Source organism: Rutidosis leptorrhynchoides, chromosome 10 (genome assembly GCF_046630445.1).
Source record: "Rutidosis leptorrhynchoides isolate AG116_Rl617_1_P2 chromosome 10, CSIRO_AGI_Rlap_v1, whole genome shotgun sequence".
Taxonomy (NCBI): domain Eukaryota; kingdom Viridiplantae; phylum Streptophyta; class Magnoliopsida; order Asterales; family Asteraceae; genus Rutidosis; species Rutidosis leptorrhynchoides.
In genome coordinates this window covers 350,716,427-350,742,195 of record NC_092342.1, presented here as the reverse complement: position 1 = coordinate 350,742,195, position 25,769 = coordinate 350,716,427, and the positions used below count along the sequence as shown (strand labels likewise).

General features: G+C 35.5%; 1 protein-coding gene across 1 annotated transcript; it reads right to left on the bottom strand.

Moving 5' to 3' along the window:
• Window positions 1-24,190: 24,190 nt before the first annotated feature.
• Window positions 24,191-25,340, bottom strand: LOC139872820 (probable 3-hydroxyisobutyrate dehydrogenase-like 1, mitochondrial). The gene has a single exon (XM_071860745.1). The coding sequence runs from the start codon at window positions 25,296-25,298 to the stop codon at window positions 24,276-24,278; it is 1,023 nt and encodes a 340-aa protein (XP_071716846.1). The 5' UTR covers window positions 25,299-25,340; the 3' UTR covers window positions 24,191-24,275.
• Window positions 25,341-25,769: the final 429 nt, after the last annotated feature.

Below are 25,769 nucleotides of genomic sequence, written 5' to 3'. Positions count from 1 at the left end.
TCAACTTTCAAATCTTTCAACGGAAGAATCAAACTTTCGTCGTCTACTTTACACTTTCTTAAATAACAAACATTGAACGTGTTGTGTATTCCTGCTAACTCTGAAGGAAGATCTAAAATAACAGTTTGATCATTCAAAATTTCTATGATTGGAAATGGCCCAATAAACCTCGGAGCTAGTTTACCACGTTTGCCAAATCTGATCACCCCTTTCCACGGTGATACCTTCAAGTATACACGATCACCTACATGAAATGTTACCGGACGTCTGTGCGGATCAGCATACATCTTTTGTCGATCTCTAGCTGCCTTTAATTTCTCACGTGCAATTTCAACTTTTTCTGCAGTTATCTGAACAATCTCGGGACCTGCAAATTGTTTCTCACCTGCCTCTAACCAACACGTAGGAGTTCTGCATTTTCGACCATACAACATTTCATACGGTGGCATTCCGATACTCGAATGTTATGAATTGTTGTAAGCAAACTCTATCAATGGAAGATGCGAATCCCAAGAACCACCATACTCTAAGACACATGCTCTCAACATGTCTTCTAATGTTTGAATCGTTCGTTCACTCTGACCGTCTGTTTGTGGATGATATGCTGTACTAAGATTCACACGCGTACCCAGATTTTGTTGTAAACTGTTCCAGAAGTTCGATACAAACCTAGTATCTCTATCAGAAACTATTGACAATGGTATACCATGTCGACTAACTATCTCTTTTAAGTACAACTCTGCCAAATCACTTAGCGAAGCGGTTTCACGTGTAGCTTGAAATGTCCCGTTCTTATTGATTAAAAACGTTCCATATTAATTGATTTCGTTGCGAGGTTTTGACCTCTATATGAGACGTTTTTCAAAGACTGCATTCATTTTTAAAACAAACCATAACCTTTATTTCATCAATAAAGGTTTAAAAAGCTTTACGTAGATTATCAAATAATGATAATCTAAAATATCTTTTTTACACACGACCATTACATAATGGTTTACAATACAAATATGTTACAACAAAATAAGTTTCTTGAATGCAGTTTTTACACAATATCATACAAGCATGGACTCCAAATCTCGTCCTTATTTAAGTATGCGACAGCGGAAGCTCTTAATAATCACCTGAGAATAAACATGCTTAAAACGTCAACAAAAATGTTGGTGAGTTATAGGTTTAACCTATATATATCAAATCATAATAATAGACCACAAGATTTCATATTTCAATACACATCCCATACATAGAGATAAAAATCATTCATATGGTGAACACCTGGTAACCGACATTAACAAGATGCATATATAAGAATATCCCCATCATTCCGGGACACCCTTCGGATATGATATAAATTTCGAAGTACTAAAGCATCCGGTACTTTGGATGGGGTTTGTTAGGCCCAATAGATCTATCTTTAGGATTCGCGTCAATTAGGGTGTCTGTTCCCTAATTCTTAGATTACCAGACTTAATAAAAAGGGGCATATTCGATTTCGATAATTCAACCATAGAATGTAGTTTCACGTACTTGTGTCTATTTTGTAAATCATTTATAAAACCTGCATTTATTCTCATCCCAAAAATATTAGATTTTAAAAGTGGGACTATAACTCACTTTCACAGATTTTTACTTCGTCGGGAAGTAAGACTTGGCCACTGGTTGATTCACGAACCTATAACACTATATACATATATATCAAAGTATGTTCAAACTATATTTACAACACTTTTAATATATTTTGATGTTTTAAGTTTATTAAGTCAGCTGTCCTCGTTAATAACCTACAACTAGTTGTCCACAGTTAGATGTACAGAAATAAATTGATAAATATTATCTTGAATCAATCCATGACCCAGTGTATACGTATCTCAGTATTGATCACAACTCAAACTATATATATTTTGAAATCAACCTCAACCCTGTATAGCTAACTCCAACATTCACATATAGAGTGTCTATGGTTGTTCTGAAATATATATAGATGTGTCGACATGATAGGTCGAAACATTGTATACGTGTCTATGGTATCTCAAGATTACATAATATACAATACAAGTTGATTAAGTTATGGTTGGAATAGATTTGTTACCAATTTTCACGTAGCTAAAATGAGAAAAATTATCCAATCTTGTTTTACCCATAACTTCTTCATTTTAAATCCGTTTTGAGTGAATCAAATTGCTATGGTTTCATATTGAACTCTATTTTATGAATCTAAACAGAAAAAGTATAGGTTTATAGTCAGAAAAATAAGTTACAAGTCGTTTTTGTAAAGGTAGTCATTTCAGTCGAAAGAACGACGTCTAGATGACCATTTTAGAAAACATACTTCCACTTTGAGTTTAACCATAATTTTTGGATATAGTTTCATGTTCATAATAAAAATCATTTTCTCAGAATAACAACTTTTAAATCAAAGTTTATCATAGTTTTTAATTAACTAACCCAAAACAGCCCGCAGTGTTACTACGACGGATTAAATCCAGTTTTACGGTGTTTTTCGTGTTTCCAGGTTTTAAATCATTAAGTTAGCATATCATATAGATATATAACATGTGTTTAGTTGATTTTAAAAGTCAAGTTAGAAGGATTAACTTTTGTTTACGAACAAGTTTAGAATTAACTAAACTATGTTCTAGTGATTACAAGTTTAAACCTTCGAATAAGATAGCTTTATATGTATGAATCGAATGATGTTATGAACATCATTACTACCTTAAGTTCCTTGGATAAACCTACTGGAAAAGAGAAAAATGGATCTAGCTTCAACGGATCCTTGGATGGCTCGAAGTTCTTGAAGCAGAATCATGACATGAAAACAAGTTCAAGTAAGATCATCACTTGAAACAAGATTGTTATAGTTATAGAAATTGAACCAAAGTTTGAATATGATTATTACCTTGTATTAGAATGATAACCTACTGTAAGAAATAAAGATTTCTTGAGGTTGGATGATCACCTTACAAGATTGGAAGTGAGCTAGCAAACTTGAAAGTATTCTTGATTTTATGTAACTAGAACTTGTAGAATATATGAAGAACACTTAGAACTTGAAAGTGTTTGTAGGTGTTTTTGGTCGTTGGTGTATGGATTAGATATAAAGGATATGTAATTTTGTTTTCATGTAAATAAGTCATGAATGATTACTCATATTTTTGTAATTTTATGAGATATTTCTTGCTAGTTGCCAAATGATGGTTCCCACATGTGTTAGGTGACTCACATGGGATGCTAAGAGCTGATCATTGGAGTGTATATACTAATAGTACATACATCTAAAAGTTGTGTATTGTACGAGTACGAATACGGGTGCATACGAGTAGAATTGTTGATGAAACTGAACGAGGATGTAATTGTAAGCATTTTTGTTAAGTAGAAGTATTTTGATAAGTGTATTGAAGTCTTTCAAAAGTGTATAAATACATATTAAAACACTACATGTATATACATTTTAACTGAGTCGTTAAGTCATCGTTAGTCGTTACATGTAAGTGTTGTTTTGAAACCTTTAGGTTAACGATCTTGTTAAATGTTGTTAACCCAATGTTTATAATATCAAATGAGATTTTAAATTATTATATTATCATGATATTATCATGTATGAATATTTCTTAATATGATATATATACATTAAATGTCTTTACAACGATAATCGTTACATATATGTCTCGTTTAAAAATCATTAAGTTAGTAGTCTTGTTTTTACATATGTAGTTCATTGTTAATATACTTAATGATATGTTTACTTATCATAGTATCATGTTAACTATATATATCCATATATATGTCATCATATAGTTTTTACAAGTTTTAACGTTCGTGAATCACCGGTCAACTTGGGTGGTCAATTGTCTATATGAAACATATTTCAATTAATCAAGTCTTAAAAAGTTTGATTGCTTAACATGTTGGAAACATTTAATCATGTAAATATCAATCTCAATTAATATATATAAACATGGAAAAGTTCGGGTCACTACAGTACCTACCCGTTAAATAAATTTCGTCCCGAAATTTTAAGCTGTTGAAGGTGTTGACGAATCTTCTGGAAATAGATGCGGGTATTTCTTCTTCATCTGATCTTCACGCTCCCAGGTGAACTCGGGTCCTCTACGAGCATTCCATCGAACCTTAACAATTGGTATCTTGTTTTGCTTAAGTCTTTTAACCTCACGATCCATTATTTCGACGGGTTCTTCGATGAATTGAAGTTTTTCGTTGATTTGGATTTCATCTAACGGAATAGTGAGATCTTCTTTAGCAAAACATTTCTTCAAATTCGAGACGTGGAAAGTGTTATGTACAGCCGCGAGTTGTTGAGGTAACTCAAGTCGGTAAGCTACTGGTCCGACACGATCAATAATCTTGAATGGTCCAATATACCTTGGATTTAATTTCTCTCGTTTACCAAATCGAACAACGCCTTTCCAAGGTGCAACTTTAAGCATGACCATCTCTCCAATTTCAAATTCTATATCTTTTCTTTTAATGTCAGCGTAGCTCTTTTGTCGACTTTGGGCGGTTTTCAACCGTTGTTGAATTTGGATGATCTTCTCGGTAGTTTCTTGTATAATCTTCGGACCCGTAATCTGTCTATCCCCCACTTCACTCCAACAAATCGGAGACCTGCACTTTCTACCATAAAGTGCTTCAAACGGCGCCATCTCAATGCTTGAATGGTAGCTGTTGTTGTAGGAAAATTCTGCTAACGGTAGATGTCGATCCCAACTGTTTCCGAAATCAATAACACATGCTTGTAGCATGTCTTTAAGCGTTTGTATCGTCCTTTCACTCTGCCCATCAGTTTGTGGATGATAGGCAGTACTCATGTCTAGACGAGTTCCTAATGCTTGCTGTAATGTCTGCCAGAATCTTGAAATAAATCTGCCATCCCTATCAGAGATAATAGAGATTGGTATTCCATGTCTGGAGACGACTTCCTTCAAATACAGTCGTGCTAACTTCTCCATCTTATCATCTTCTCTTATTGGCAGGAAGTGTGCTGATTTGGTGAGACGATCAACTATTACCCAAATAGTATCAAAACCACTTGCAGTCCTTGGCAATTTAGTGATGAAATCCATGGTAATGTTTTCCCATTTCCATTCCGGGATTTCGGGTTGTTGAAGTAGACCTGATGGTTTCTGATGCTCAGCTTTGACCTTAGAACACGTCAAACATTCTCCTACGTATTTAGCAACATCGGCTTTCATATCCGGCCACCAAAAATGTTTCTTGAGATCCTTGTACATCTTCCCCATTCCAGTATGTATTGAGTATCTGGTTTTATGAACTTCTCTAAGTACCATTTCTCTCATATCTCCAAATTTTGGTACCCAAATCCTTTCAGCCCTATACCGGGTTCCGTCTTCCCGAATATTAAGATGCTTCTCCGATCCTTTGGGTATTTCATCCTTTAAATTTCCCTTTTTTAAAACTCCTTGTTGCGCCTCCTTTATTTGAGTAGTAAGGTTATTATGAATCATTATATTCATAGATTTTACTCGAATGGGTTCTCTATCCTTCCTGCTCAAGGCATCGGCTGCCACATTTGCCTTCCCCGGGTGGTAACGAATCTCAAAGTCGTAATCATTCAATAATTCAATCCACCTACGCTGCCTCATATTCAGTTGTTTCTGATTAAATATGTGTTGAAGACTTTTGTGGTCGGTATATATAATACTTTTGACCCCATATAAGTAGTGCCTCCAAGTCTTTAATGCAAAAACAACCGCGCCTAATTCCAAATCATGCGTCGTATAATTTTGTTCGTGAATCTTCAATTGTCTAGATGCATAAGCAATCACCTTCGTTCGTTGCATTAATACACAACCGAGACCTTGCTTTGATGCATCACAATAAATCACAAAATCATCATTCCCTTCAGGCAATGACAATATAGGTGCCGTAGTTAGCTTTTTCTTCAATAACTGAAACGCTTTCTCTTGTTCATCATTCCATTCAAATTTCTTCCCTTTATGCGTTAATGCAGTCAAGGGTTTTGCTATTCTGGAAAAGTCTTGGATGAACCTTCTGTAGTAACCAGCTAGTCTTAAAAACTGGCGTATGTGTTTCGGAGTTTTCGGGGTTTCCCACTTTTCAACAGTTTCTATCTTTGCCGGATCCACCTTAATACCTTCTTTGTTCACTATGTGACCGAGGAATTGAACTTCTTCCAACCAAAATGCACACTTTGAAAACTTAGCGTACAATTCTTCCTTCCTCAATACTTCTAACACCTTTCTCAAATGTTCACCGTGTTCTTGGTCATTCTTTGAGTAAATAAGTATGTCATCAATGAAAACAATGACAAACTTGTCAAGGTATGGTCCACACACTCGGTTCATAAGGTCCATGAACACAGCTGGTGCATTAGTTAAACCAAACGGCATGACCATAAACTCGTAATGACCGTAACGTGTTCTGAAAGCAGTCTTTGGAATATCATTTTCTTTCACCCGCATTTGATGATACCCGGAACGTAAGTCAATCTTTGAATAAACAGACGAGCCTTGTAGTTGATCAAATAAGTCGTCGATTCTCGGTAGTGGGTAGCGGTTCTTGATGGTAAGTTTGTTCAACTCTCGGTAGTCGATACACAACCTGAATGTACCATCTTTCTTCTTGACAAACAAAACAGGAGCTCCCCACAGTGATGTGCTTGGTCGAATGAAACCACGCTCTAAAAGTTCTTGTAATTGGCTTTGCAGTTCTTTCATCTCGCTGGGTGCGAGTCTGTAAGGAGCACGAGCTATTGGTGCAGCTCCTGGTACAAGATCTATTTGAAATTCAATGGATCGATGTGGGGGTAATCCCGGTAATTCTTTCAGAAATACATCGGGAAATTCTTTTGCAATGGGAACGTCATTGATGCTCTTTTCTTCAGTTTGTACTTTCTCGACGTGTGCTAGAACAGCATAGCAACCTTTTCTTATTAGTTTTTGTGCCTTCAAATTACTAATAAGATGTAGCTTCGTGTTGCCCTTTTCTCCGTACACCATTAAGGGTTTTCCTTTTTCTCGTATAATGCGAATTGCATTTTTGTAACAAACGATCTCTGCTTTCACTTCTTTCAACCAGTCCATACCGATTATCACATCAAAACTCCCTAAATCTACTGGTATCAAGTCAATCTTAAATGTTTCGCTAACCAGTTTAATTTCTCGATTCCGACATATATTATCTGCTGAAATTAATTTACCATTTGCTAATTCGAGTAAAAATTTACTATCCAAAGGCGTCAATGGACAACTTAATTTAGCACAAAAATCTCTACTCATATAGCTTCTATCCGCACCCGAATCAAATAAAACGTAAGCAGATTTATTGTCAATAAGAAACGTACCCGTAACAAGCTCCGGGTCTTCCGGTGCCTCTGCCGCATTAATATTGAAAACTCTTCCGCGGCCTTGTCCATTCGTGTTCTCCTGGTTCGGGCAATTTCTTATAATGTGGCCCGGTTTTCCACATTTATAACAAACTACATTGGCATAACTTGCTCCGACACTACTTGCTCCGCCATTACTCGTTCCGACACCATTTGTTCCTTTTGTTCTATTAACCCCTGGTCCGTAGACCTCACACTTCGCTACGCTATGACCATTTCTTTTACACTTGTTGCAAAATTTAGTGCAGAACCCCGAGTGATACTTTTCACACCTTTGGCATAGCTGCTTCTGATTGTTGTTGTTGTTGCGGTTATTATTGTTGTTGGGATGATTGTTGTAGTTATTGTTGTTGTTGTTGTTGTTGTTGTTGTTGTTGTTGGGCCGTTTGTTGTAGTTGCGATTGATGTTGTGATTGTTGGGATAATTGTTGCGATTATTGTTGTAATTGCTGCTGTTGTTGTATTGGTGATTCTTATCACCGTTTTCCTCCCATTTTCTTTTGACTTGCTTCACATTGGCCTCTTCAGCAGTCTGTTCTTTAATTCTTTCTTCAATCTGGTTCACTAGTTTGTGAGCCATTCTACATGCCTGTTGTATGGAGGCGGGCTCGTGTGAACTTATATCTTCTTGGATTCTTTCCGGTAATCCTTTCTAAACGCGTCGATCTACTCTTCCTCATCTTTGAATGCTCCCGGACACAATAGGCACAATTCTGTGAATCGTCTTACGTACGTGGTAATATCAAATCCTTGGGTTCGTAACCCTCTAAGTTCTGTCTTGAGCTTATTGACCTCGGTTCTGGGACGGTACTTCTCGTTCATCAAGTGCTTGAATGCTGACCACGGTAGTGCGTACGCATCATCTTGTCCCACTTGCTCTAGATAGGTATTCCACCATGTTAATACAGAACCTGTGAAGGTATGCGTAGCGTACTTCACTTTGTCCTCTTCAGTATACTTACTTATGGCAAACACCGATTCGACCTTCTCGGTCCACCGTTTCAATCCGATCGGTCCTTCGGTTCCATCAAATTCCAAAGGTTTGAAGGCAGTGAATTCTTTGTAGGTGCATCCTATACGATTTCCTGTACTGCTAGATCCAAGGTTATTGTTGGTATGTAGCGCAGCCTGTACTGCGGCTATGTTTGAAGCTAGAAAAGTAATGAATTCCTATTCATTCATATTTACGGTGTGTCGAGTAGTCGGTGCCATTTCCTTCAAAATAGTTAAATGGAACAAGTTAATCATACAGAATATTAAGAGTAGTTAATAGTATTTCGTAGCATAATATGAACTCATTTATAAAAGCTTTTTCTTCATATTAGCATTTTATAAGTTTAAATTCGGGTAGTACCTACCCGTTAAGTTCATACTTAGTAGCTAATATACAATTCAACTACTACAATTCTATATGAAAAACTGATTATAATAATATTTCGCGTTCAAACTTTTACACAATATTTTACAAACTTACAATACCGCTTATTTTACATATAGCATGAAATATAGCACACAATAAATTTGATACAAGATGGTTGTGAAGATAATTCTAGCTAGTACACAAGTCGTTCAGCAAAGGCAATAAAGACACGTAATTCATACGTCCAGAAACAAGTCATGCATTCTGGTTTTACTAGGATTACTTCCCATCCTTGGTCTTGTGGAACATAACCGTTATGGCCGTTGATAAGATAGCGTGTTGTAACGTCGTCAAAGGGACGAGGGTTACGTAATGTCCAACAGTCCCGTAACAATCTAAAAACCTCATTTCTTACCCCAATTACCGACTCCGTCACTTGTAGAAACGTTTTGTTTAATAGTTGTAGGCCGATGTTCTTGTTCTCACTTTACTGAGAAGCGAACATTACTAATCCGTAAGCATAACATGCTTCTTTATGTTGCATGTTAGCCGCTTTTTCTAAATCACGAAGTCCAATATTCGGATATATTGAGTCAAAATAATTTCTTAACCCATTGCGTAAAATAGCATTTGGGTTCCCCGCAATATATGCATCAAAGTAAACACATCGTAACTTATGGATTTCCCAATGTGATATCCCCCATCTTTCGAACGAAAGCCTTTTATAAACCAAGGCATTCTTGGAACGTTCTTCGAATGTCTTACAAACTGATCTCGCCTTAAATAGTTGTGCCGAAGAATTCTGACCGACTCTAGACAAGATTTCATCAATCATGTCTCCGGGTAGGTCTCTTAAAATATTGGGTTGTCTATCCATTTTGTGTTTTTATACTGTAAAATAGACAACAGTTAGATTCATAAAAAAAATACTTATTAATACAAGCAATTTTTACATATATCATAAAGCATAAGCACACTATATTACATATATTACACCACATGAATACAACTATCTTATTCCGACTCGCTTGTTTCTTCTTCTTCGGTTTTGGTTCGTTTTGCCAAGTTTCTAGGGATATATGATGTTCCCCTAATACGAGCCGTCGTTATCCACATTGGTTTAGAAAAACCTGGTGGTTTAGAGGTTCCCGGGTCATTGTTACAACTTAAGGACTTCGGGGGTTGACGATACATATAAAGTTCATCGGGGTTGGAATTAGATTTCTCTATTTTTATGCCCTTTCCCTTATTATTTTCTTTTGCCTTTTTAAATTCAGTTGGGGTAATTTCTATAACATCATCGGAATTCTCGTCGGAATCCGATTCATCGGAGAATTGGTAATCCTCCCAATATTTTGCTTCCTTGGCGGAAACACCATTGACCATAATTAACCTTGGTCGGTTGGTTGAGGATTTTCTTTTACTTAACCGTTTTATTATTTTCCCCACCGGTTCTATTTCCTCCTCCGGTTCCTCCTCTTCCGGTTCTGATTCTTCTTCCGGTTCCGACTCTTCTTCCGGTTCCTCTTCGGGAACTTGTGAATCAGTCCACGAATCATTCCAATTTACATTTGACTCTTCATTATTATTAGGTGAGTCAATGGGACTTGTTCTAGAGGTAGACATCTATCACATAATATCAAACGCGTTAAGAGATTAATATATCACATAATATTCACATGTTAAAAATATATAGTTTCCAACAAAATTTGTTAAGCAATCATTTTTCAAGTAAACACGGTCGAAGTCCAGACTCACTAATGCATCCTAACAAACTCGATAAGACACACTAATGCAAAATTCTGGTTCTCTAAGACCAACGCTCGGATACCAACTGAAATGTCCCGTTCTTATTGATTAAAAACGTTCCATATTAATTGATTTCGTTGCGAGGTTTTGACCTCTATATGAGACGTTTTTCAAAGACTGCATTCATTTTTAAAACAAACCATAACCTTTATTTCATCAATAAAGGTTTAAAAAGCTTTACGTAGATTATCAAATAATGATAATCTAAAATATCCTTTTTACACACGACCATTACATAATGGTTTACAATACAAATATGTTACAACAAAATAAGTTTCTTGAATGCAGTTTTTACACAATATCATACAAGCATGGACTCCAAATCTCGTTCTTATTTAAGTATGCGACATTGGAAGCTCTTAATAATCACCTGAGAATAAACATGCTTAAAACGTCAACAAAAATGTTGGTGAGTTATAGGTTTAACCTATATATATCAAATCATAATAATAGACCACAAGATTTCATATTTCAATACACATCCCATACATAGAGATAAAAATCATTCATATGGTAAACACCTGGTAACCGACATTAACAAGATGCATATATAAGAATATCCCCATCATTCCGGGACACCCTTCGGATATGATATAAATTTCGAAGTACTAAAGCATCCGGTACTTTGGATGGGGTTTGTTAGGCCCAATAGATCTATCTTTAGGATTCGCGTCAATTAGGGTGTCTGTTCCCTAATTCTTAGATTACCAGACTTAATAAAAAGGGGCATATTCGATTTTGATAATTCAACCATAGAATGTAGTTTCACGTACTTGTGTCTATTTTGTAAATCATTTATAAAACCTGTATGTATTCTCATCCCAAAAATATTAGATTTTAAAAGTGGGACTATAACTCACTTTCACAGATTTTTACTTCGTCGGGAAGTAAGACTTGGCCACTGGTTGATTCACGAACCTATAACAATATATACATATATATCAAAGTATGTTCAAACTATATTTACAACACTTTTAATATATTTTGATGTTTTAAGTTTATTAAGTCAGCTGTCCTCGTTAATAACCTACAACTAGTTGTCCACAGTTAGATGTACAGAAATAAATTGATAAATATTATCTTGAATCAATCCACGACCCAGTGTATACGTATCTCAGTATTGATCACAACTCAAACTATATATATTTTGAAATCAACCTCAACCCTGTATAGCTAACTCCAACATTCACATTTAGAGTGTCTATGGTTGTTTCGAAATATATATAGATGTGTCGACATGATAGGTTGAAACATTGTATACGTGTCTATGGTATCTCAAGATTACATAATATACAATACAAGTTGATTAAGTTATGGTTGGAATAGATTTGTTACCAATTTTCACGTAGCTAAAATGAGAAAAATTATCCAATCTTGTTTTACCCATAACTTCTTCATTTTAAATCCGTTTTGAGTGAATCAAATTGCTATGGTTTCATATTGAACTCTATTTTATGAATCTAAACAGAAAAAGTATAGGTTTATAGTCGGAAAAATAAGTTACAAGTCGTTTTTGTAAAGGTAGTCATTTCAGTCGAAAGAACGACGTCTAGATGACCATTTTAGAAAACATACTTCCACTTTGAGTTTAACCATAATTTTTGGATATAGTTTCATGTTCATAATAAAAATCATTTTCTCAGAATAACAACTTTTAAATCAAAGTTTATCATAGTTTTTAATTAACTAACCCAAAACAGCCCGCAGTGTTACTACGACGGCGTAAATCCGGTTTTACGGTGTTTTTCGTGTTTCCAGGTTTTAAATCATTAAGTTAGCATATCATATAGATATAGAACATGTGTTTAGTTGATTTTAAAAGTCAAGTTAGAAGGATTAACTTTTGTTTGCGAACAAGTTTAGAATTAACTAAACTATATTCTAGTGATTACAAGTTTAAACCTTCGAATAAGATAGCTTTATATGTATGAATCGAATGATGTTATGAACATCATTACTACCTTAAGTTCCTTGGATAAACCTACTAGAAAAGAGAAAAATGGATCTAGCTTCAACGGATCCTTGGATGGCTCGAAGTTCTTGAAGCAGAATCATGACACGAAAACAAGTTCAAGTAAGATCATCACTTGAAACAAGATTGTTATAGTTATAGAAATTGAACCAAAGTTTGAATATGATTATTACCTTGTATTAGAATGATAACCTACTGTAAGAAATAAAGATTTTTTGAGGTTGGATGATCACCTTACAAGATTGGAAGTGAGCTAGCAAACTTTAAAGTATTCTTGATTTTATGTAACTAGAACTTGTAGAATATATGAAGAACACTTAGAACTTGAAAGTGTTTGTAGGTGTTTTTGGTCGTTGGTGTATGGATTAGATATAAAGGATATGTAATTTTGTTTTCATGTAAATAAGTCATGAATGATTACTCATATTTTTGTAATTTTATGAGATATTTCTTGCTAGTTGCCAAATGATGGTTCCCACATGTGTTAGGTGACTCACATGGGATGCTAAGAGCTGATCATTGGAGTGTATATACCAATAGTACATACATCTAAAAGCTGTGTATTGTACGAGTACGAATACGGGTGCATACGAGTAGAATTGTTGATGAAACTGAACGAGGATGTAATTGTAAGCATTTTTGTTAAGTAGAAGTATTTTGATAAGTGTATTGAAGTCTTTCAAAAGTGTATAAATACATATTAAAACACTACATGTATATACATTTTAACTGAGTCGTTAAGTCATCGTTAGTCGTTACATGTAAGTGTTGTTTTGAAACCTTTAGGTTAACGATCTTGTTAAATGTTGTTAACCCAATGTTTATAATATCAAATGAGATTTTAAATTATTATATTATCATGATATTATCATGTATGAATATTTCTTAATATGATATATATACATTAAATGTCTTTACAACGATAATCGTTACATATATGTCTCGTTTAAAAATCATTAAGTTAGTAGTCTTGTTTTTACATATGTAGTTCATTGTTAATATACTTAATGATATGTTTACTTATCATAGTATCATGTTAACTATATATATATATATCCATATATATGTCATCATATAGTTTTTACAAGTTTTAACGTTCGTGAATCACCGGTCAACTTGGGTGGTCAATTGTCTATATGAAACATATTTCAATTAATCAAGTCTTAACAAGTTTGATTTCTTAACATGTTGGAAACATTTAATCATGTAAATATCAATCTCAATTAATATATATAAACATGGAAAAGTTCGGGTCACTACATAGCTAAAAAGTGAGCACTCTTTGTTAAACGATCCACAATCACCCAGATCATGTCGTGTCCTTTCTGGGTTCGGGGTAACTTGGTTACAAAATCCATCGTTATATGATCCCATTTCCATTGAGGAATTTCTAACTGTCTTAGAGATTCATACGGTTTCTGATGTTCTGCCTTAACTTGCGCACAAATATGACATTTTTCGACAAAATTCGCAACATCTGCCTTCATTGTCGGCCACCAATACAATGTTTTCAAGTCTCTATACATCTTTGTACTACCTGGATGCACTGATAATCTCGATTTATGCGCTTCAGTAAGGATTAAATCCCTCAAATCTCCAAGCATAGGCACCCAAATTCGGTCATTATAGGTCTTTAATCCTCTAGAATCATTGCATAGGTCAAATTTTCTTTTAGTCATTTGTTCAGTCTTTAGGTTTTCGTCATTCAAAGCTACTAACTGAACGGTTTTCAATCGATCAATCAAGTCTGAAACTATCTCAATTCTCATAAATCTAACATTTTCGATGGTTTTCTTGAGACTCAGAGCATCTGCGACCACATTTGCTTTACCCGGATGGTACTTAATCTCACAATCATAGTCTTTAATCAATTCTAAACATCGACGTTGACGCATATTTAATTCTTTCTGCGAAAAGATATATTGAAGACTCTAAATACCAAAGCTTCAAAGCAAACACAACTGCAGTTAACTCTAAATCGTGAGTAGGGTAGTTTCGTTCATGATTCTTCAACTGTCGTGAAGCATACGCTATAACTTTATTTCTCTGCATCAAAACACAACCCAGACCTGCACATGATGCATCGCAGTAGACCACAAAATCTTCTGTTCCCTCTGGTAAAGCTAAAACCGGCGCTTGACATAACAACTGTTTGAGAGTCTGAAAAGCCTTTTCTTGTTCACCAGTTCATCGAAAGGCTACATCTTTTCTAGTTAACTTATTCAATGGACCTGCTATTTTAGAGAAGTCTTGGATAAATCAGCGGTAATAAGCTACTAAACCCAGAAAACTCTTAATTTCTGTCGGCGTTTTCGGTGATTTCCAATTCATTACGGCCTCTATCTTAGACTGATCCACTTTAATTCCCTGTTCACAAATTACATGACCCAGAAACTGTACTTCCCGCAACCAAAATTCACACTTAGAAAACTTGGCGTACAACTGTTCCTGTTTCAGAAGTTCTAATACCAATCTCAAATGTGTAGCATGATCTTTCTCGGTTTTCGAATGTATCAAGATATCATCTATGAAGACAATCACAAACTTGTCAAGATATTGATGACACACCCTGTTCATGAGATCCATAAACACTGCTGGCGCGTTTGTTAACCCAAATGGCATAACTAAAAATTCATAATGACCATATCTAGTTCTGAACGCTGTTTTCGGTATATCACTTTCTGCAACACGTACCTGATGATACCCTGAACGTAATTCAATCTTTGAAAAGTAGGAAGCACCCTGTAACTGATCAAATAAGTCATCTATTCTTGGTAACGGATATTTATTCTTGATTGTTCTCTTATTCAAGTCGCGGTAATCTATACACATACGAAGCGACCCATCTTTCTTTTTCACAAACAAAACAGGAGCACCCCACGGTGAAGAACTTGGTCGAATAAATCCCTTATCTAACAGTTCCTGAATCTGAGACATCATTTCTCGGATTTCTGACGGAGCTAATCTGTAAGGAGCTTTTGCAACTGGCGTAGCACCTGGAACCAAATTAATTTTATACTCTACTTCACGTACTGGAGGTAACCCTGGTAAATTATCTGGAAATACTTCTGGAAATTCTGACACAACGGGAATATCGGTCACCTGCTTCTTCTCTTTCTTAACATCAATCACGTAGGCTAAGAATGAATCACACCCTTTTGTTATTGCCTTCTGTGCTTTCATTAGGGAAACCATAGGGAAGTTAAATCCACTGCGCTCTCCCCTAGCTATCACTCGGGATCCGTCGGCCAAACGGAAAGAAATCATCTTCTTATCACACTTAATATTAGCCCTATTAGCTCTTAACCAATTCATACCTATGACTACATCAAAGCTAGGTATAGGCATCAACAAACAGGTTAAAGGGAAGGAATGGCCGTCAATTTTGATGGTAATTCCAGACACAGATGATGTGCATGGAACCATTTTACCATCAGCCACTTCTATTCCCAAAGGCCCATCTAACATCCTAACAGACAACTTTAACTTATCACAGAAGCCTAAGGACATAAAAGAACGATTCGCTCATGAATCAAACAACACACGAGCTGGCAAGGAATTAACCAAGAACATACCGGTAATGACGTCATCGGTAGCGGTTGCAGCGTCTACCGTCATCTGAAACGCCCTTGCTTCTGCTGTTGGAGGATTCTTTCTCTTCTGCCCGGCAGTAGAAGCAGAAGATCCCCCAGAAGTAATCGACCTCGCCCCTGACCCTGCCCCAGAACCGGCTCTTAACGCTGATGGACAATTTTCAGATCTATGCCCCTCTTGATGGCAACTCCAACAAACATTAGACTTAAAAGAACAAGATGTTGATTCATGACCTAACACTCCACATTTCAAACACATTCTGGTCATTGGAGAACACGGACCGACATGGGTCGACTTACAAACATTACACCACCCAGACTGAGTTGAACCCGATCCACTAATACCAGACTTACTTTTCTGTTTAATCCCGCCTGACTTTTTACCACGAAAACCGGATTGCTTACTCGACTGCTGATTTGACTGTCCACCCGATTGACCTTCTGATTTACCCCCAAAAGATCCACTTCTCGAACTTTCTCTTTTTGCTGCCATTATATCACCTTTTGTAACTTTAGCCATCTCATGAGCCTGCGCCAAGGTTGTTGCAAATCTCGCAACGGTTCTGTACTCCGGCTTAATCACCCGCATAAAATGCTGAATCTTATCTTCCTCAGTTGGTACCCACTGTTGAACGAACCTTAGCTTAGATGTGAAATCTCTGAAAACCTCATCAATCGTCATACTTTCTGTCATCTTCATACTCAGAAACTCGGTTTTCAATCTTTCCATCTCATACTCAGAACAATACTGCTCACGAACTTTAGCAACAAATTGTTCCCAGGTAATTTGACTGATCTGTTCTTTAGGTAAATATGCAGTGATAGAGTCCCACCATTCCATTGCTTCACCTTTGAGAAGCCTACTAGCAAATAACACCATGGATTCTGGCTCACAAAAACATGCTTCTAACGCCCTCTCCACTTCTCTTAGCCAATTGAGGGTCATCGTAGGATTTGTGTGTCCGCTGTACTCAGGAGGTTTGCAGTCCATAAACTGTTTATAGGTACACTTCCTTCTTGTCTCAGGGACTTGAAATGGGTACATCATTTGATTAGGAAAAGTCTGGTTAAACGGAAATGGCATTTGATAGTTTTGATAGGTATTTTGTGGAAACTGTGATTGGGAACTGCCGCTGGCTTGATTATAAAAGTTAGGAGGAAAGGTTGTGTTTAATGCAGTGGTATTTGGGTTCCATTGCGCCCGTTCTTGTTCTAATTCTTTGATTTTCTCCTGAGCTTCTAGTAACTGACTTTGAAGTTCTATTATTTCTTGAGAAGTTTCTTCTTCTGAAGACACATGTTCATCTTCGTCAGGGGCTCTGAACGTACCAGTTCCAGGGGCAGCAGGGCCAGTAGCGTTAGCTTCGTTATCTGTCATTGCTGCACTACCACAACACTCACACCAAAGCTTAGTATAAATTCTGTTAGTACTAACAACTAACACATATCCTGTCCTAATACTCACTTAACCCATCCCCAGCATGTTATGTTTGACATGACTCTTCTAAGTTTGGGAACATGACATGTTGATCACAATGTACATGCTGCCAAACTCAGCTCTGATACCAACTTGTGACACCGCTGATTTTTTTTTTAAATACGTGGCGAAAGCATAATATTAATTTAATACGATATCCACATTAACTATTGTTAATACAACCTGTGTCACGTGTCATTACAAAATACTTGTTTATACAGAGAAGACATATTTACAAAAAGATTATTGTTTTCATAAAGCAAGACAACATCAGAGTTGACTCCTGTCAAACATAACATCATCATGCACGTCTTCTCCCCAAAAGCATAATCTACAAAAGCTAATAACCTGCAGGGAGGAGATGGAGGGGAATTAGCACGAAGCTAAGTGAGTACGACTAACTACAGGCCATAGTACACAGAATCTGTTATACCAATCATGTCACAAAAACTAACACACAAACAACACCCAAGTGCTGTCTACAGAGACTCTGGCGGCTCGGCCAAACCATTAACCACCAGCTGATCGGACTGGGGCTTACCAGAAGTTCCTCCACCACCGTATGTATATACATAATCCACACGCGACGGACGCGTCATTCACATATATATATATACCACGGCTGTCTAGGCCACCACATGAGGAACCCAACCCGCAGGTTGATCTCTCCTACCGAGGCTACCACACAATAGGGACGCACTGGGCTCCAGCAGACAAGCATCAACTAACATGCAGTCATCACAAGTACTAACTAGCCACAACAATAAGTATATCTAACAAGCATGACAATCATAATATAACATGCTTCTATATACTATATTCTCCAGTTAGTCCCACTCACCGATTACCAGCAAACGAGAAGGTGTTCAGCTATCTAATCACTGAACCTTCTCTTTCTCCTTTTCTCCTGAGAAATACATATACACGAGTTAGTTTATGTCCATAAACACCAATTAACACAATACAGAAAATTTTGTCAGAAAACTGTCCACTAAAAATTTTCTCCTTAACACCTATGCACTTTCAAAATTTACATCAAAAACATCAAAATAAAAACGGGCAGCATAACGGCTAAAAATCAACACTTAGTAAAAATTTCTACTGCATAGACCATCGGTCGATCGTCAGATACTATCGGCCGATCGTCACTACACCATCGGTCGATCGACCACACTATCGGCCGATCGTTAAAATTACAACCGTTGGTCGAAGGACTTCCACCATCGGTCGATCGTCTAGTCCATCGACCGATCGTCACACACCATCAGTCGATGGTTAGATACCATCGGCCGAGGGTAATTCATCTGCAGAAGCTGAACACAAAGTGACGGGTTTCACCCAAAATCGACCAATTCTTGCTCTAGAGCTCGATTATGACCTCAAAACTGACCAAATCAAAGACACTATACATTAAGAAACATAAACCCACAAGATTTGGACTCAAACAACATCAAATTTAACCACTTTGACCCAAATTACTCACTTTGTAAAAACTAACACAAAAACTCAATTTTCTCAAAGATTAAAACATGAAAACTTGTGATTCTTACCTTGATAGAATCAGTAAATCACAAGGAACACGAAAATGTAAATGATTTGAGATCTAAAACAAGGATTAGAAATTAGGGTTTGATGTAGGTGAGAAGATGAAGAACGGGTTATTTTTGGGAAAAGTCTAGAAAATGCAAGAAGAGGATAGACATCAGTCTATTATTTGGGATTAAATCCCATACTGTGTAACTCACGGGTATTTACCAGTTATCTGATATCTTTCGTACATCATTTGGCAACCCGAACGAAGTCCAAATTAAATAAACAAACATGTTCTGTGACCCTTGTCACAAACTGGTCCTAACCACATTATTATTTAATAATAAATATTAAATAAAAATAAAAGCACATAGTAACACAATACTAACTTAAGGGCACTTTAGTAATCTTACATCTAGGCCAGATTGAGGATGTTACAGATATGATATGTCAAAACATTTGCATACGTGTCTATGGTATCCCAAGATTACATAATATATTAGAATATATGTATTATACAATATAAGTTAGCTAGGATATGATTAATATAGATTTGTTACCAATTTTCACGTAGCTACAACAAGTAAAAATATCCAATCTTGTTTTACCCATAACTTCTTCGTTTTAAATCCGTTTTGAGTGAATCCAATTGCTATAGTTTCATATTGGACTTAAGTTTATGAATCTATACAGAAACAGTATAAGTTTATAGTCGGAAATACAGGTTACAAGTCAGTTTTGTAAAGGTAGTCATTTTAGTCGAAAGAACGATGTCTAGATGACCATTTTGGAAAACATACTTTCACTTTGAGTTTAATCATGATTTTTGGATATAGTTTCACGTTCATAAGAAAAATCATTTTCCCATAAGAACAACTTTTAAATCAAAGTTTATCATAGTTTTTAATTAACTAACCCAAAACAGCCCGCGGTGTTTCTACGACGGCGTATATCCAGTTTTTCGTGTTTTCAGGTTTTAAATCATTAAGTTAGCATATCATATAGATATAGAACATGTGTCTAGTTGATTTTAAAAGTCAAGTTAGAAGGATTTACTTTTGTTTGCGAACAAGTTTAGAATTAACTAAACTATGTTTTAGTGATTTCAAGTTTAAACCTTCGAATAAGGTAGTTTTATATATATGAATCGAATGATGTTATGAACATCATTACTACCTCAAGTTTTGTGGATAAACCTACTGGAAATGAGAAAAATAGATCTAGCTTCAAAGGATCCTTGGATGGCTTGAAAGTTCTTGAAGCAGAATCATGACACGAAAACAAGTTCAAGTAAGATTTCCACTCGAAATAAGATTGTTATAGTTATAGAAATTGAATCAAAGTTTGAATATGAGTATTACCTTGTATTAGAAAGATATCTTACTGTAAATAAGAAAGATTTCTTGAGGTTGGATGATCACTTTACAAGATTGGAAGTAAGCTAGCAAACTTGGAAGTATTCTTGATTTTATGAAACTAGAACTTATAGAATTTATGAAGAACACTTAGAACTTGAAGATAGAACTTGAGAGAGTTCAATTTGATAAATGTTGTTTTGAAACCTTTAGGTTAACGATCTTGTTAAATGTTGTTAACTCATTGTTTATTATATTTAAAGAGATGTTAAATTGTTACATTATCATGATATTATGATATATAATATATCTTAGTATGATATATATACAGTTAAATGTCGTTACAACGATAATCGTTACGTATATGTCTCGATTCGAAATCATTAAGTTAGTAGTCATATTTTTACATATGTAGTTCATTGTTAACACACTTAATGATATATTTACTTATCATTTAACATAATTAACCAAGTGTATCAATATCTTAATATGATTCATATGTACTTAGTAAGACGTTATTATAACGATAATCGTTATATATATCGTTTTCGAGTTTCTTAATTCAATAGTCTCATTTTTATGTATATAACTCATTGTTAAAATACCTAATGAGATACTTACTTATCATAATATCATGTTAACTATATATATAACCATATATATGTCATCATATAGTTTTTACAAGTTTTAACGTTCGTGAATCACCGGTCAACTTGGGTGGTCAATTGTCTATATGAAACCTATTTCAATTAATCAAGTCTTAACAAGTTTGATTGCTTAACATGTTGGAAACACTTAATCATGTAAATAACAATTTCATTTAATATATATATATAAACGTGGAAAAGTTCGGGTCACTACACAAAGTGGCTACATCTTTCTTTTCAATTCATGCCACGGACCGCACAAAATGACCCAAATGGTTACTCTCATGTGTGGTAAACTAGATTGCACAAGTTGACCAAATAATGTTACTAAAATGACAAACTGCAATTGCATATCACAAACTACATGGACTGCACTACATGGACAGCACAAACTACATGGAATCCACAAACACATGATCTGACATAAAAATTTCGAGCAGTTGTACTTATAACATTCAGTTACTTAAACTGATTTAAGTAAGAAATATCGAGTAGTTTTTATGTTGACAGTGAACTTTTAAAGCATTTAACATTAAATATGTAAATCATACCTCTTTACTCCTAATGGCCATTTGTCCTATAAGAGGAGAAGGAAGTGATTGAGAGGGGAGAGGAACATACTTACCCCACCCCGATGTTCAATTCATAATCATAAACAACCACCCCTGCAACATCACACAATCTACAATTATAATTCTTGCTAACTAAATAGAACTATGCTTTAAGTACTGTTTAAATGATCCAATTTAAAAGTTTCTGCAATTGGGTTTTACATGAGCCCTAAAATATTTTTATGATTAGCAAATATCATTAACGTTATATTGGCAATTTAATTTCCTATGATACTATCACGTGTCAGTTGTACTTTCAACATCCATCAAGTTTATCTTGTATATGTAGGAATTGTAGATTAAAAATTTTAATAATTAGAAGGTGTTACCTTGCATCTCAAAGTAAACACGTGACAAGTACCAAACGGTTAGGACTTAACGGCAATTAATCATGGGGACCTAAATGAAACTATAATCTAACTTTAAGGGTAACCATGGGAAAAAATAACTTTAGGAACAAGAATGAAAAAAAAGTGTAAACTTGAAGGACTAATGGCGTATTTAAGTCTAAAATAAAATACGTATATAGAGTAGAGCTCCCTTGTTGATAAATAAATGGATATCATTTTCGGCCTAGAACTAAAAAACCAAAGGGTGGGTGGGTGGGGAAGACTTGGGTTACTTTGTATCATTCAAAATGAAGTATTCGCTCCACCTAAATTTAACGAGGAAAAAAAATGTAAACTAAAAAAAAATTATTACTAAAAAATACCATTTTTTAGTGTTTACCCTTCCCGACATTGAAAATTTTATTTAATTTTTACAATCGTCCCATTTGTATCCGGATTCAAGTTCTGCCACTGGTGGTGAATACCCAATCCAAATAAAATTTGCATTCAGTCACTACCATTAACACACGTATGTAGAGCCTAAAAACATACCTTCCCAAAAAACGTATCTAATACTCCCTCCATCTCATATTAATAGTTTGTAATGTCCCATATTAATATTTCACTTTTTATAAGTACAGATAAAATAAAACAAAAATAATCACTTTTGTCCCTTGCATTACCACACTCAAGGCCATTAACTTCGATGAGGCCAATTACGAAGTGAGCGACGTCTTCAAATTTTGATATTCCAATCCTTATATTGGAGCTTTGTTTCATCATGTAAACAATTGGTAATTTTACTTTAATTATTATTTGTTTTTAACAATGACTGCGTATTTATTCTTTTATTGTTTGATTATTGTTTCAAACCCAATTATGAGCTAAATCTTGTATTCACTTGGATTACTGAACCCTAGTAATGAATTGTAATCTTAAGGTTTTAATTAATATGATCAGATTGGTCACCAATATAGTACGTTTACAATGTTACATTTACTTAACATGTTTGATATAAATGCAGGACCCCCGATATGTTTGCGATGCATCATGACATTTTTTTTTTTTTTTTTTTTTGAAAGGCAAAACCTACAAACTACACACGAAACCACGAATATTTAAATCTCACTGTTTCAAGTGAGGCTTGAATCCACAACCTCTTAGTTGAAGGATTCCTCTCATACCGCCAGGCCAAGGACCCTTTGGTCGATGCATCATGACTGTACTGCTGACCTCAGAGTGGTGGCAGTCAAGGTAAAAGACATACTAGAGGTGCATATGAGCATATCTGTGCCCACCAGTTACTTATTGTGGGCCATATATATATTTTACATGTAATGTAATTAATTATTAATGTGGTTTGAGTGCAAGATATCAAACACTTCTCTAAAGATGAGGAAAGTAATCGCGAGGCTTTGTGAAATTGTTGCGACACGTGGTGCTCGTATCTCAGCTGCATGAATTTTAGGAATCCTCAAAAAAATCAAACGAGATACAACTAAAGAAGGTGAAGAGAATAAAAAATCCATCATACCGATGGATGGTGGTTTGTTTGAACACTACACTAAATTCAGGGAAGCAATGTAATGTGGTATGAACGAGTTGTTAGGAGAAGCTTCTAAAAACATCGTTATCGAGTTATCAAATGATGGTTCGGGCCTTGGGGCTGCTCTTCTTGCAGCCTCTCACTCCCAATATCGCGAGTACTGAGTCCACATAGACTTGTATCGTTTTTTGTACAATGGTTTTTGGATTATGGCTTTCGAGGACTTTTTGGTTTTTGATATTTTTGTTTGCTAAGAGTCCCCTTATGGGGTATGCAACATGCAATTGTGTCACATGGAATTGTACGTTGTTTTAAGATATATTAGCGTATAAAGTGAAGTATTAGAACTCGATATACTAAAATGTTCCGAGTCCTAGAAAACAGTCTGCGTTGCGTTTATGGAGAACTGATGGAAATTTGACTACTTTGTAGGTGACTGTATTCTGATGGTTGTTTATATGTATTTTCGTTACGCTCAAATATAACAGATGATCGATTTTGACGATATATGAAATAATTCAAAGACAATACAAACATACACAACATTCAACAATCAAAAGACAGCAAATTTCACAACTTTAATCATGTAATCACAGTGGAAACTTATCATTAATGGAATTACATAACACATGATTATTGAACATTATAGTCTTTTATAGACGCTATTCAAGGCTTATATTGTTAAGTCTTTCAAGTGACAAAATAAGAGCTTGAGTACCCAGATCACCTTCACCATAAGCCTTAAGTGAAACATAAAGTTGTTGAGCAAGTGCTAAACCAGGTAATGCAATCCCCATTTTTTCACACTCTTTTAAACAAATCCCTAAATCTTTAACAAAATGATTCACATAAAACCCTGCTTCAAAATCCCTTTTTAGTATCCGCTGACCATACAACTCGAGTGATTTTGATCCAGCTGCACCTGTTGATATTGCATTTAGATAAAGACTTAAATCAAGTCCAGCTTTATGTGCATAGATCAAACCCTCAATTAACCCAACCATGGTTGAAGCGATCGTAATTTGATTAGCTAATTTCGCAAATTGACCTTTTCCTGACCCGCCCATGTAGTTGACTTTCCCTAATAAAGTCAAAATTGGGTTCAATCGTTTCACAATTGACTCATCACCGCCAGCGAAAATCGACAACTTGGCGTTACGTGCACCCAGGTCTCCGCCGGATACCGGAGCGTCGACGGAGATGCATGATTTCTCGGCGGCGGAATTTGCAATCTCGATAGCGAGTGTTGGTTCGGAAGTTGTCATATCGACTAAAATCCCGGAGGGTGAGAGGCCGGAAAGTGCACCGGAGGTAGGGTGGAGGATGACGTGGCGTACATCGGAAGGATAACCGACGATGGAGAAAACGACGTCGGATTGGGAAGCGACGTGGTGTGGGGATTCAGCCCAACGGGCTCCGGTGTCAATTAGGGTTTGGGCCTTGGATTTGGTGCGGGTGAAGATGGTGAGAGTGTAACCGGCTTTGATTAAGTGGGAACACATGGATTGGCCCATGACACCTGTTCCGATCCATCCGATTCGAGTATTTGATGGAGTGATGGGTTCGGTGGTGGTTGTTGTTGACAGGGACATGGTGGTTGGATGGTGGTGAACGATGGTGGTGAATTTTGGGAAGATAGGGGTGTGGAAACGGGATAGGCAGTGGAAGAGTGACTTGATTCTCATTGTGACCACATTTTTGTCATTTTTTCTTAAAATTTTTTTTTATTTTTTATCGTGGTTGTAATTAATTATACTACTTTATAATTATCAATCTATCTATATATAGTCATATAAAACTATAAAATGATTATTTAATTATTAAGTTAATTATCCTTTAATTTTCATAATGATAATGTCATAATTATATATTGATTTAATTAAAAAAATAATAGAAAATCTTTTATAAAAAGAAATACTAATCTCTCCTATATTGTAATTTTAATTTTCTAAAAAAATTGAAAAGGCATTTATTATTACTAATAATTATTATTTTTATTAAAAATATAAATACTTACCTTTAAGTGTACTTTATTATTATTATCTACTTTTAATATAATAATTATAATTATAATTATTATATTATTAATATTCAAATATGAATTCTTTTTACGAAAATAGTTACGTTACATATGTATCGAAAATACACGTCTCTAT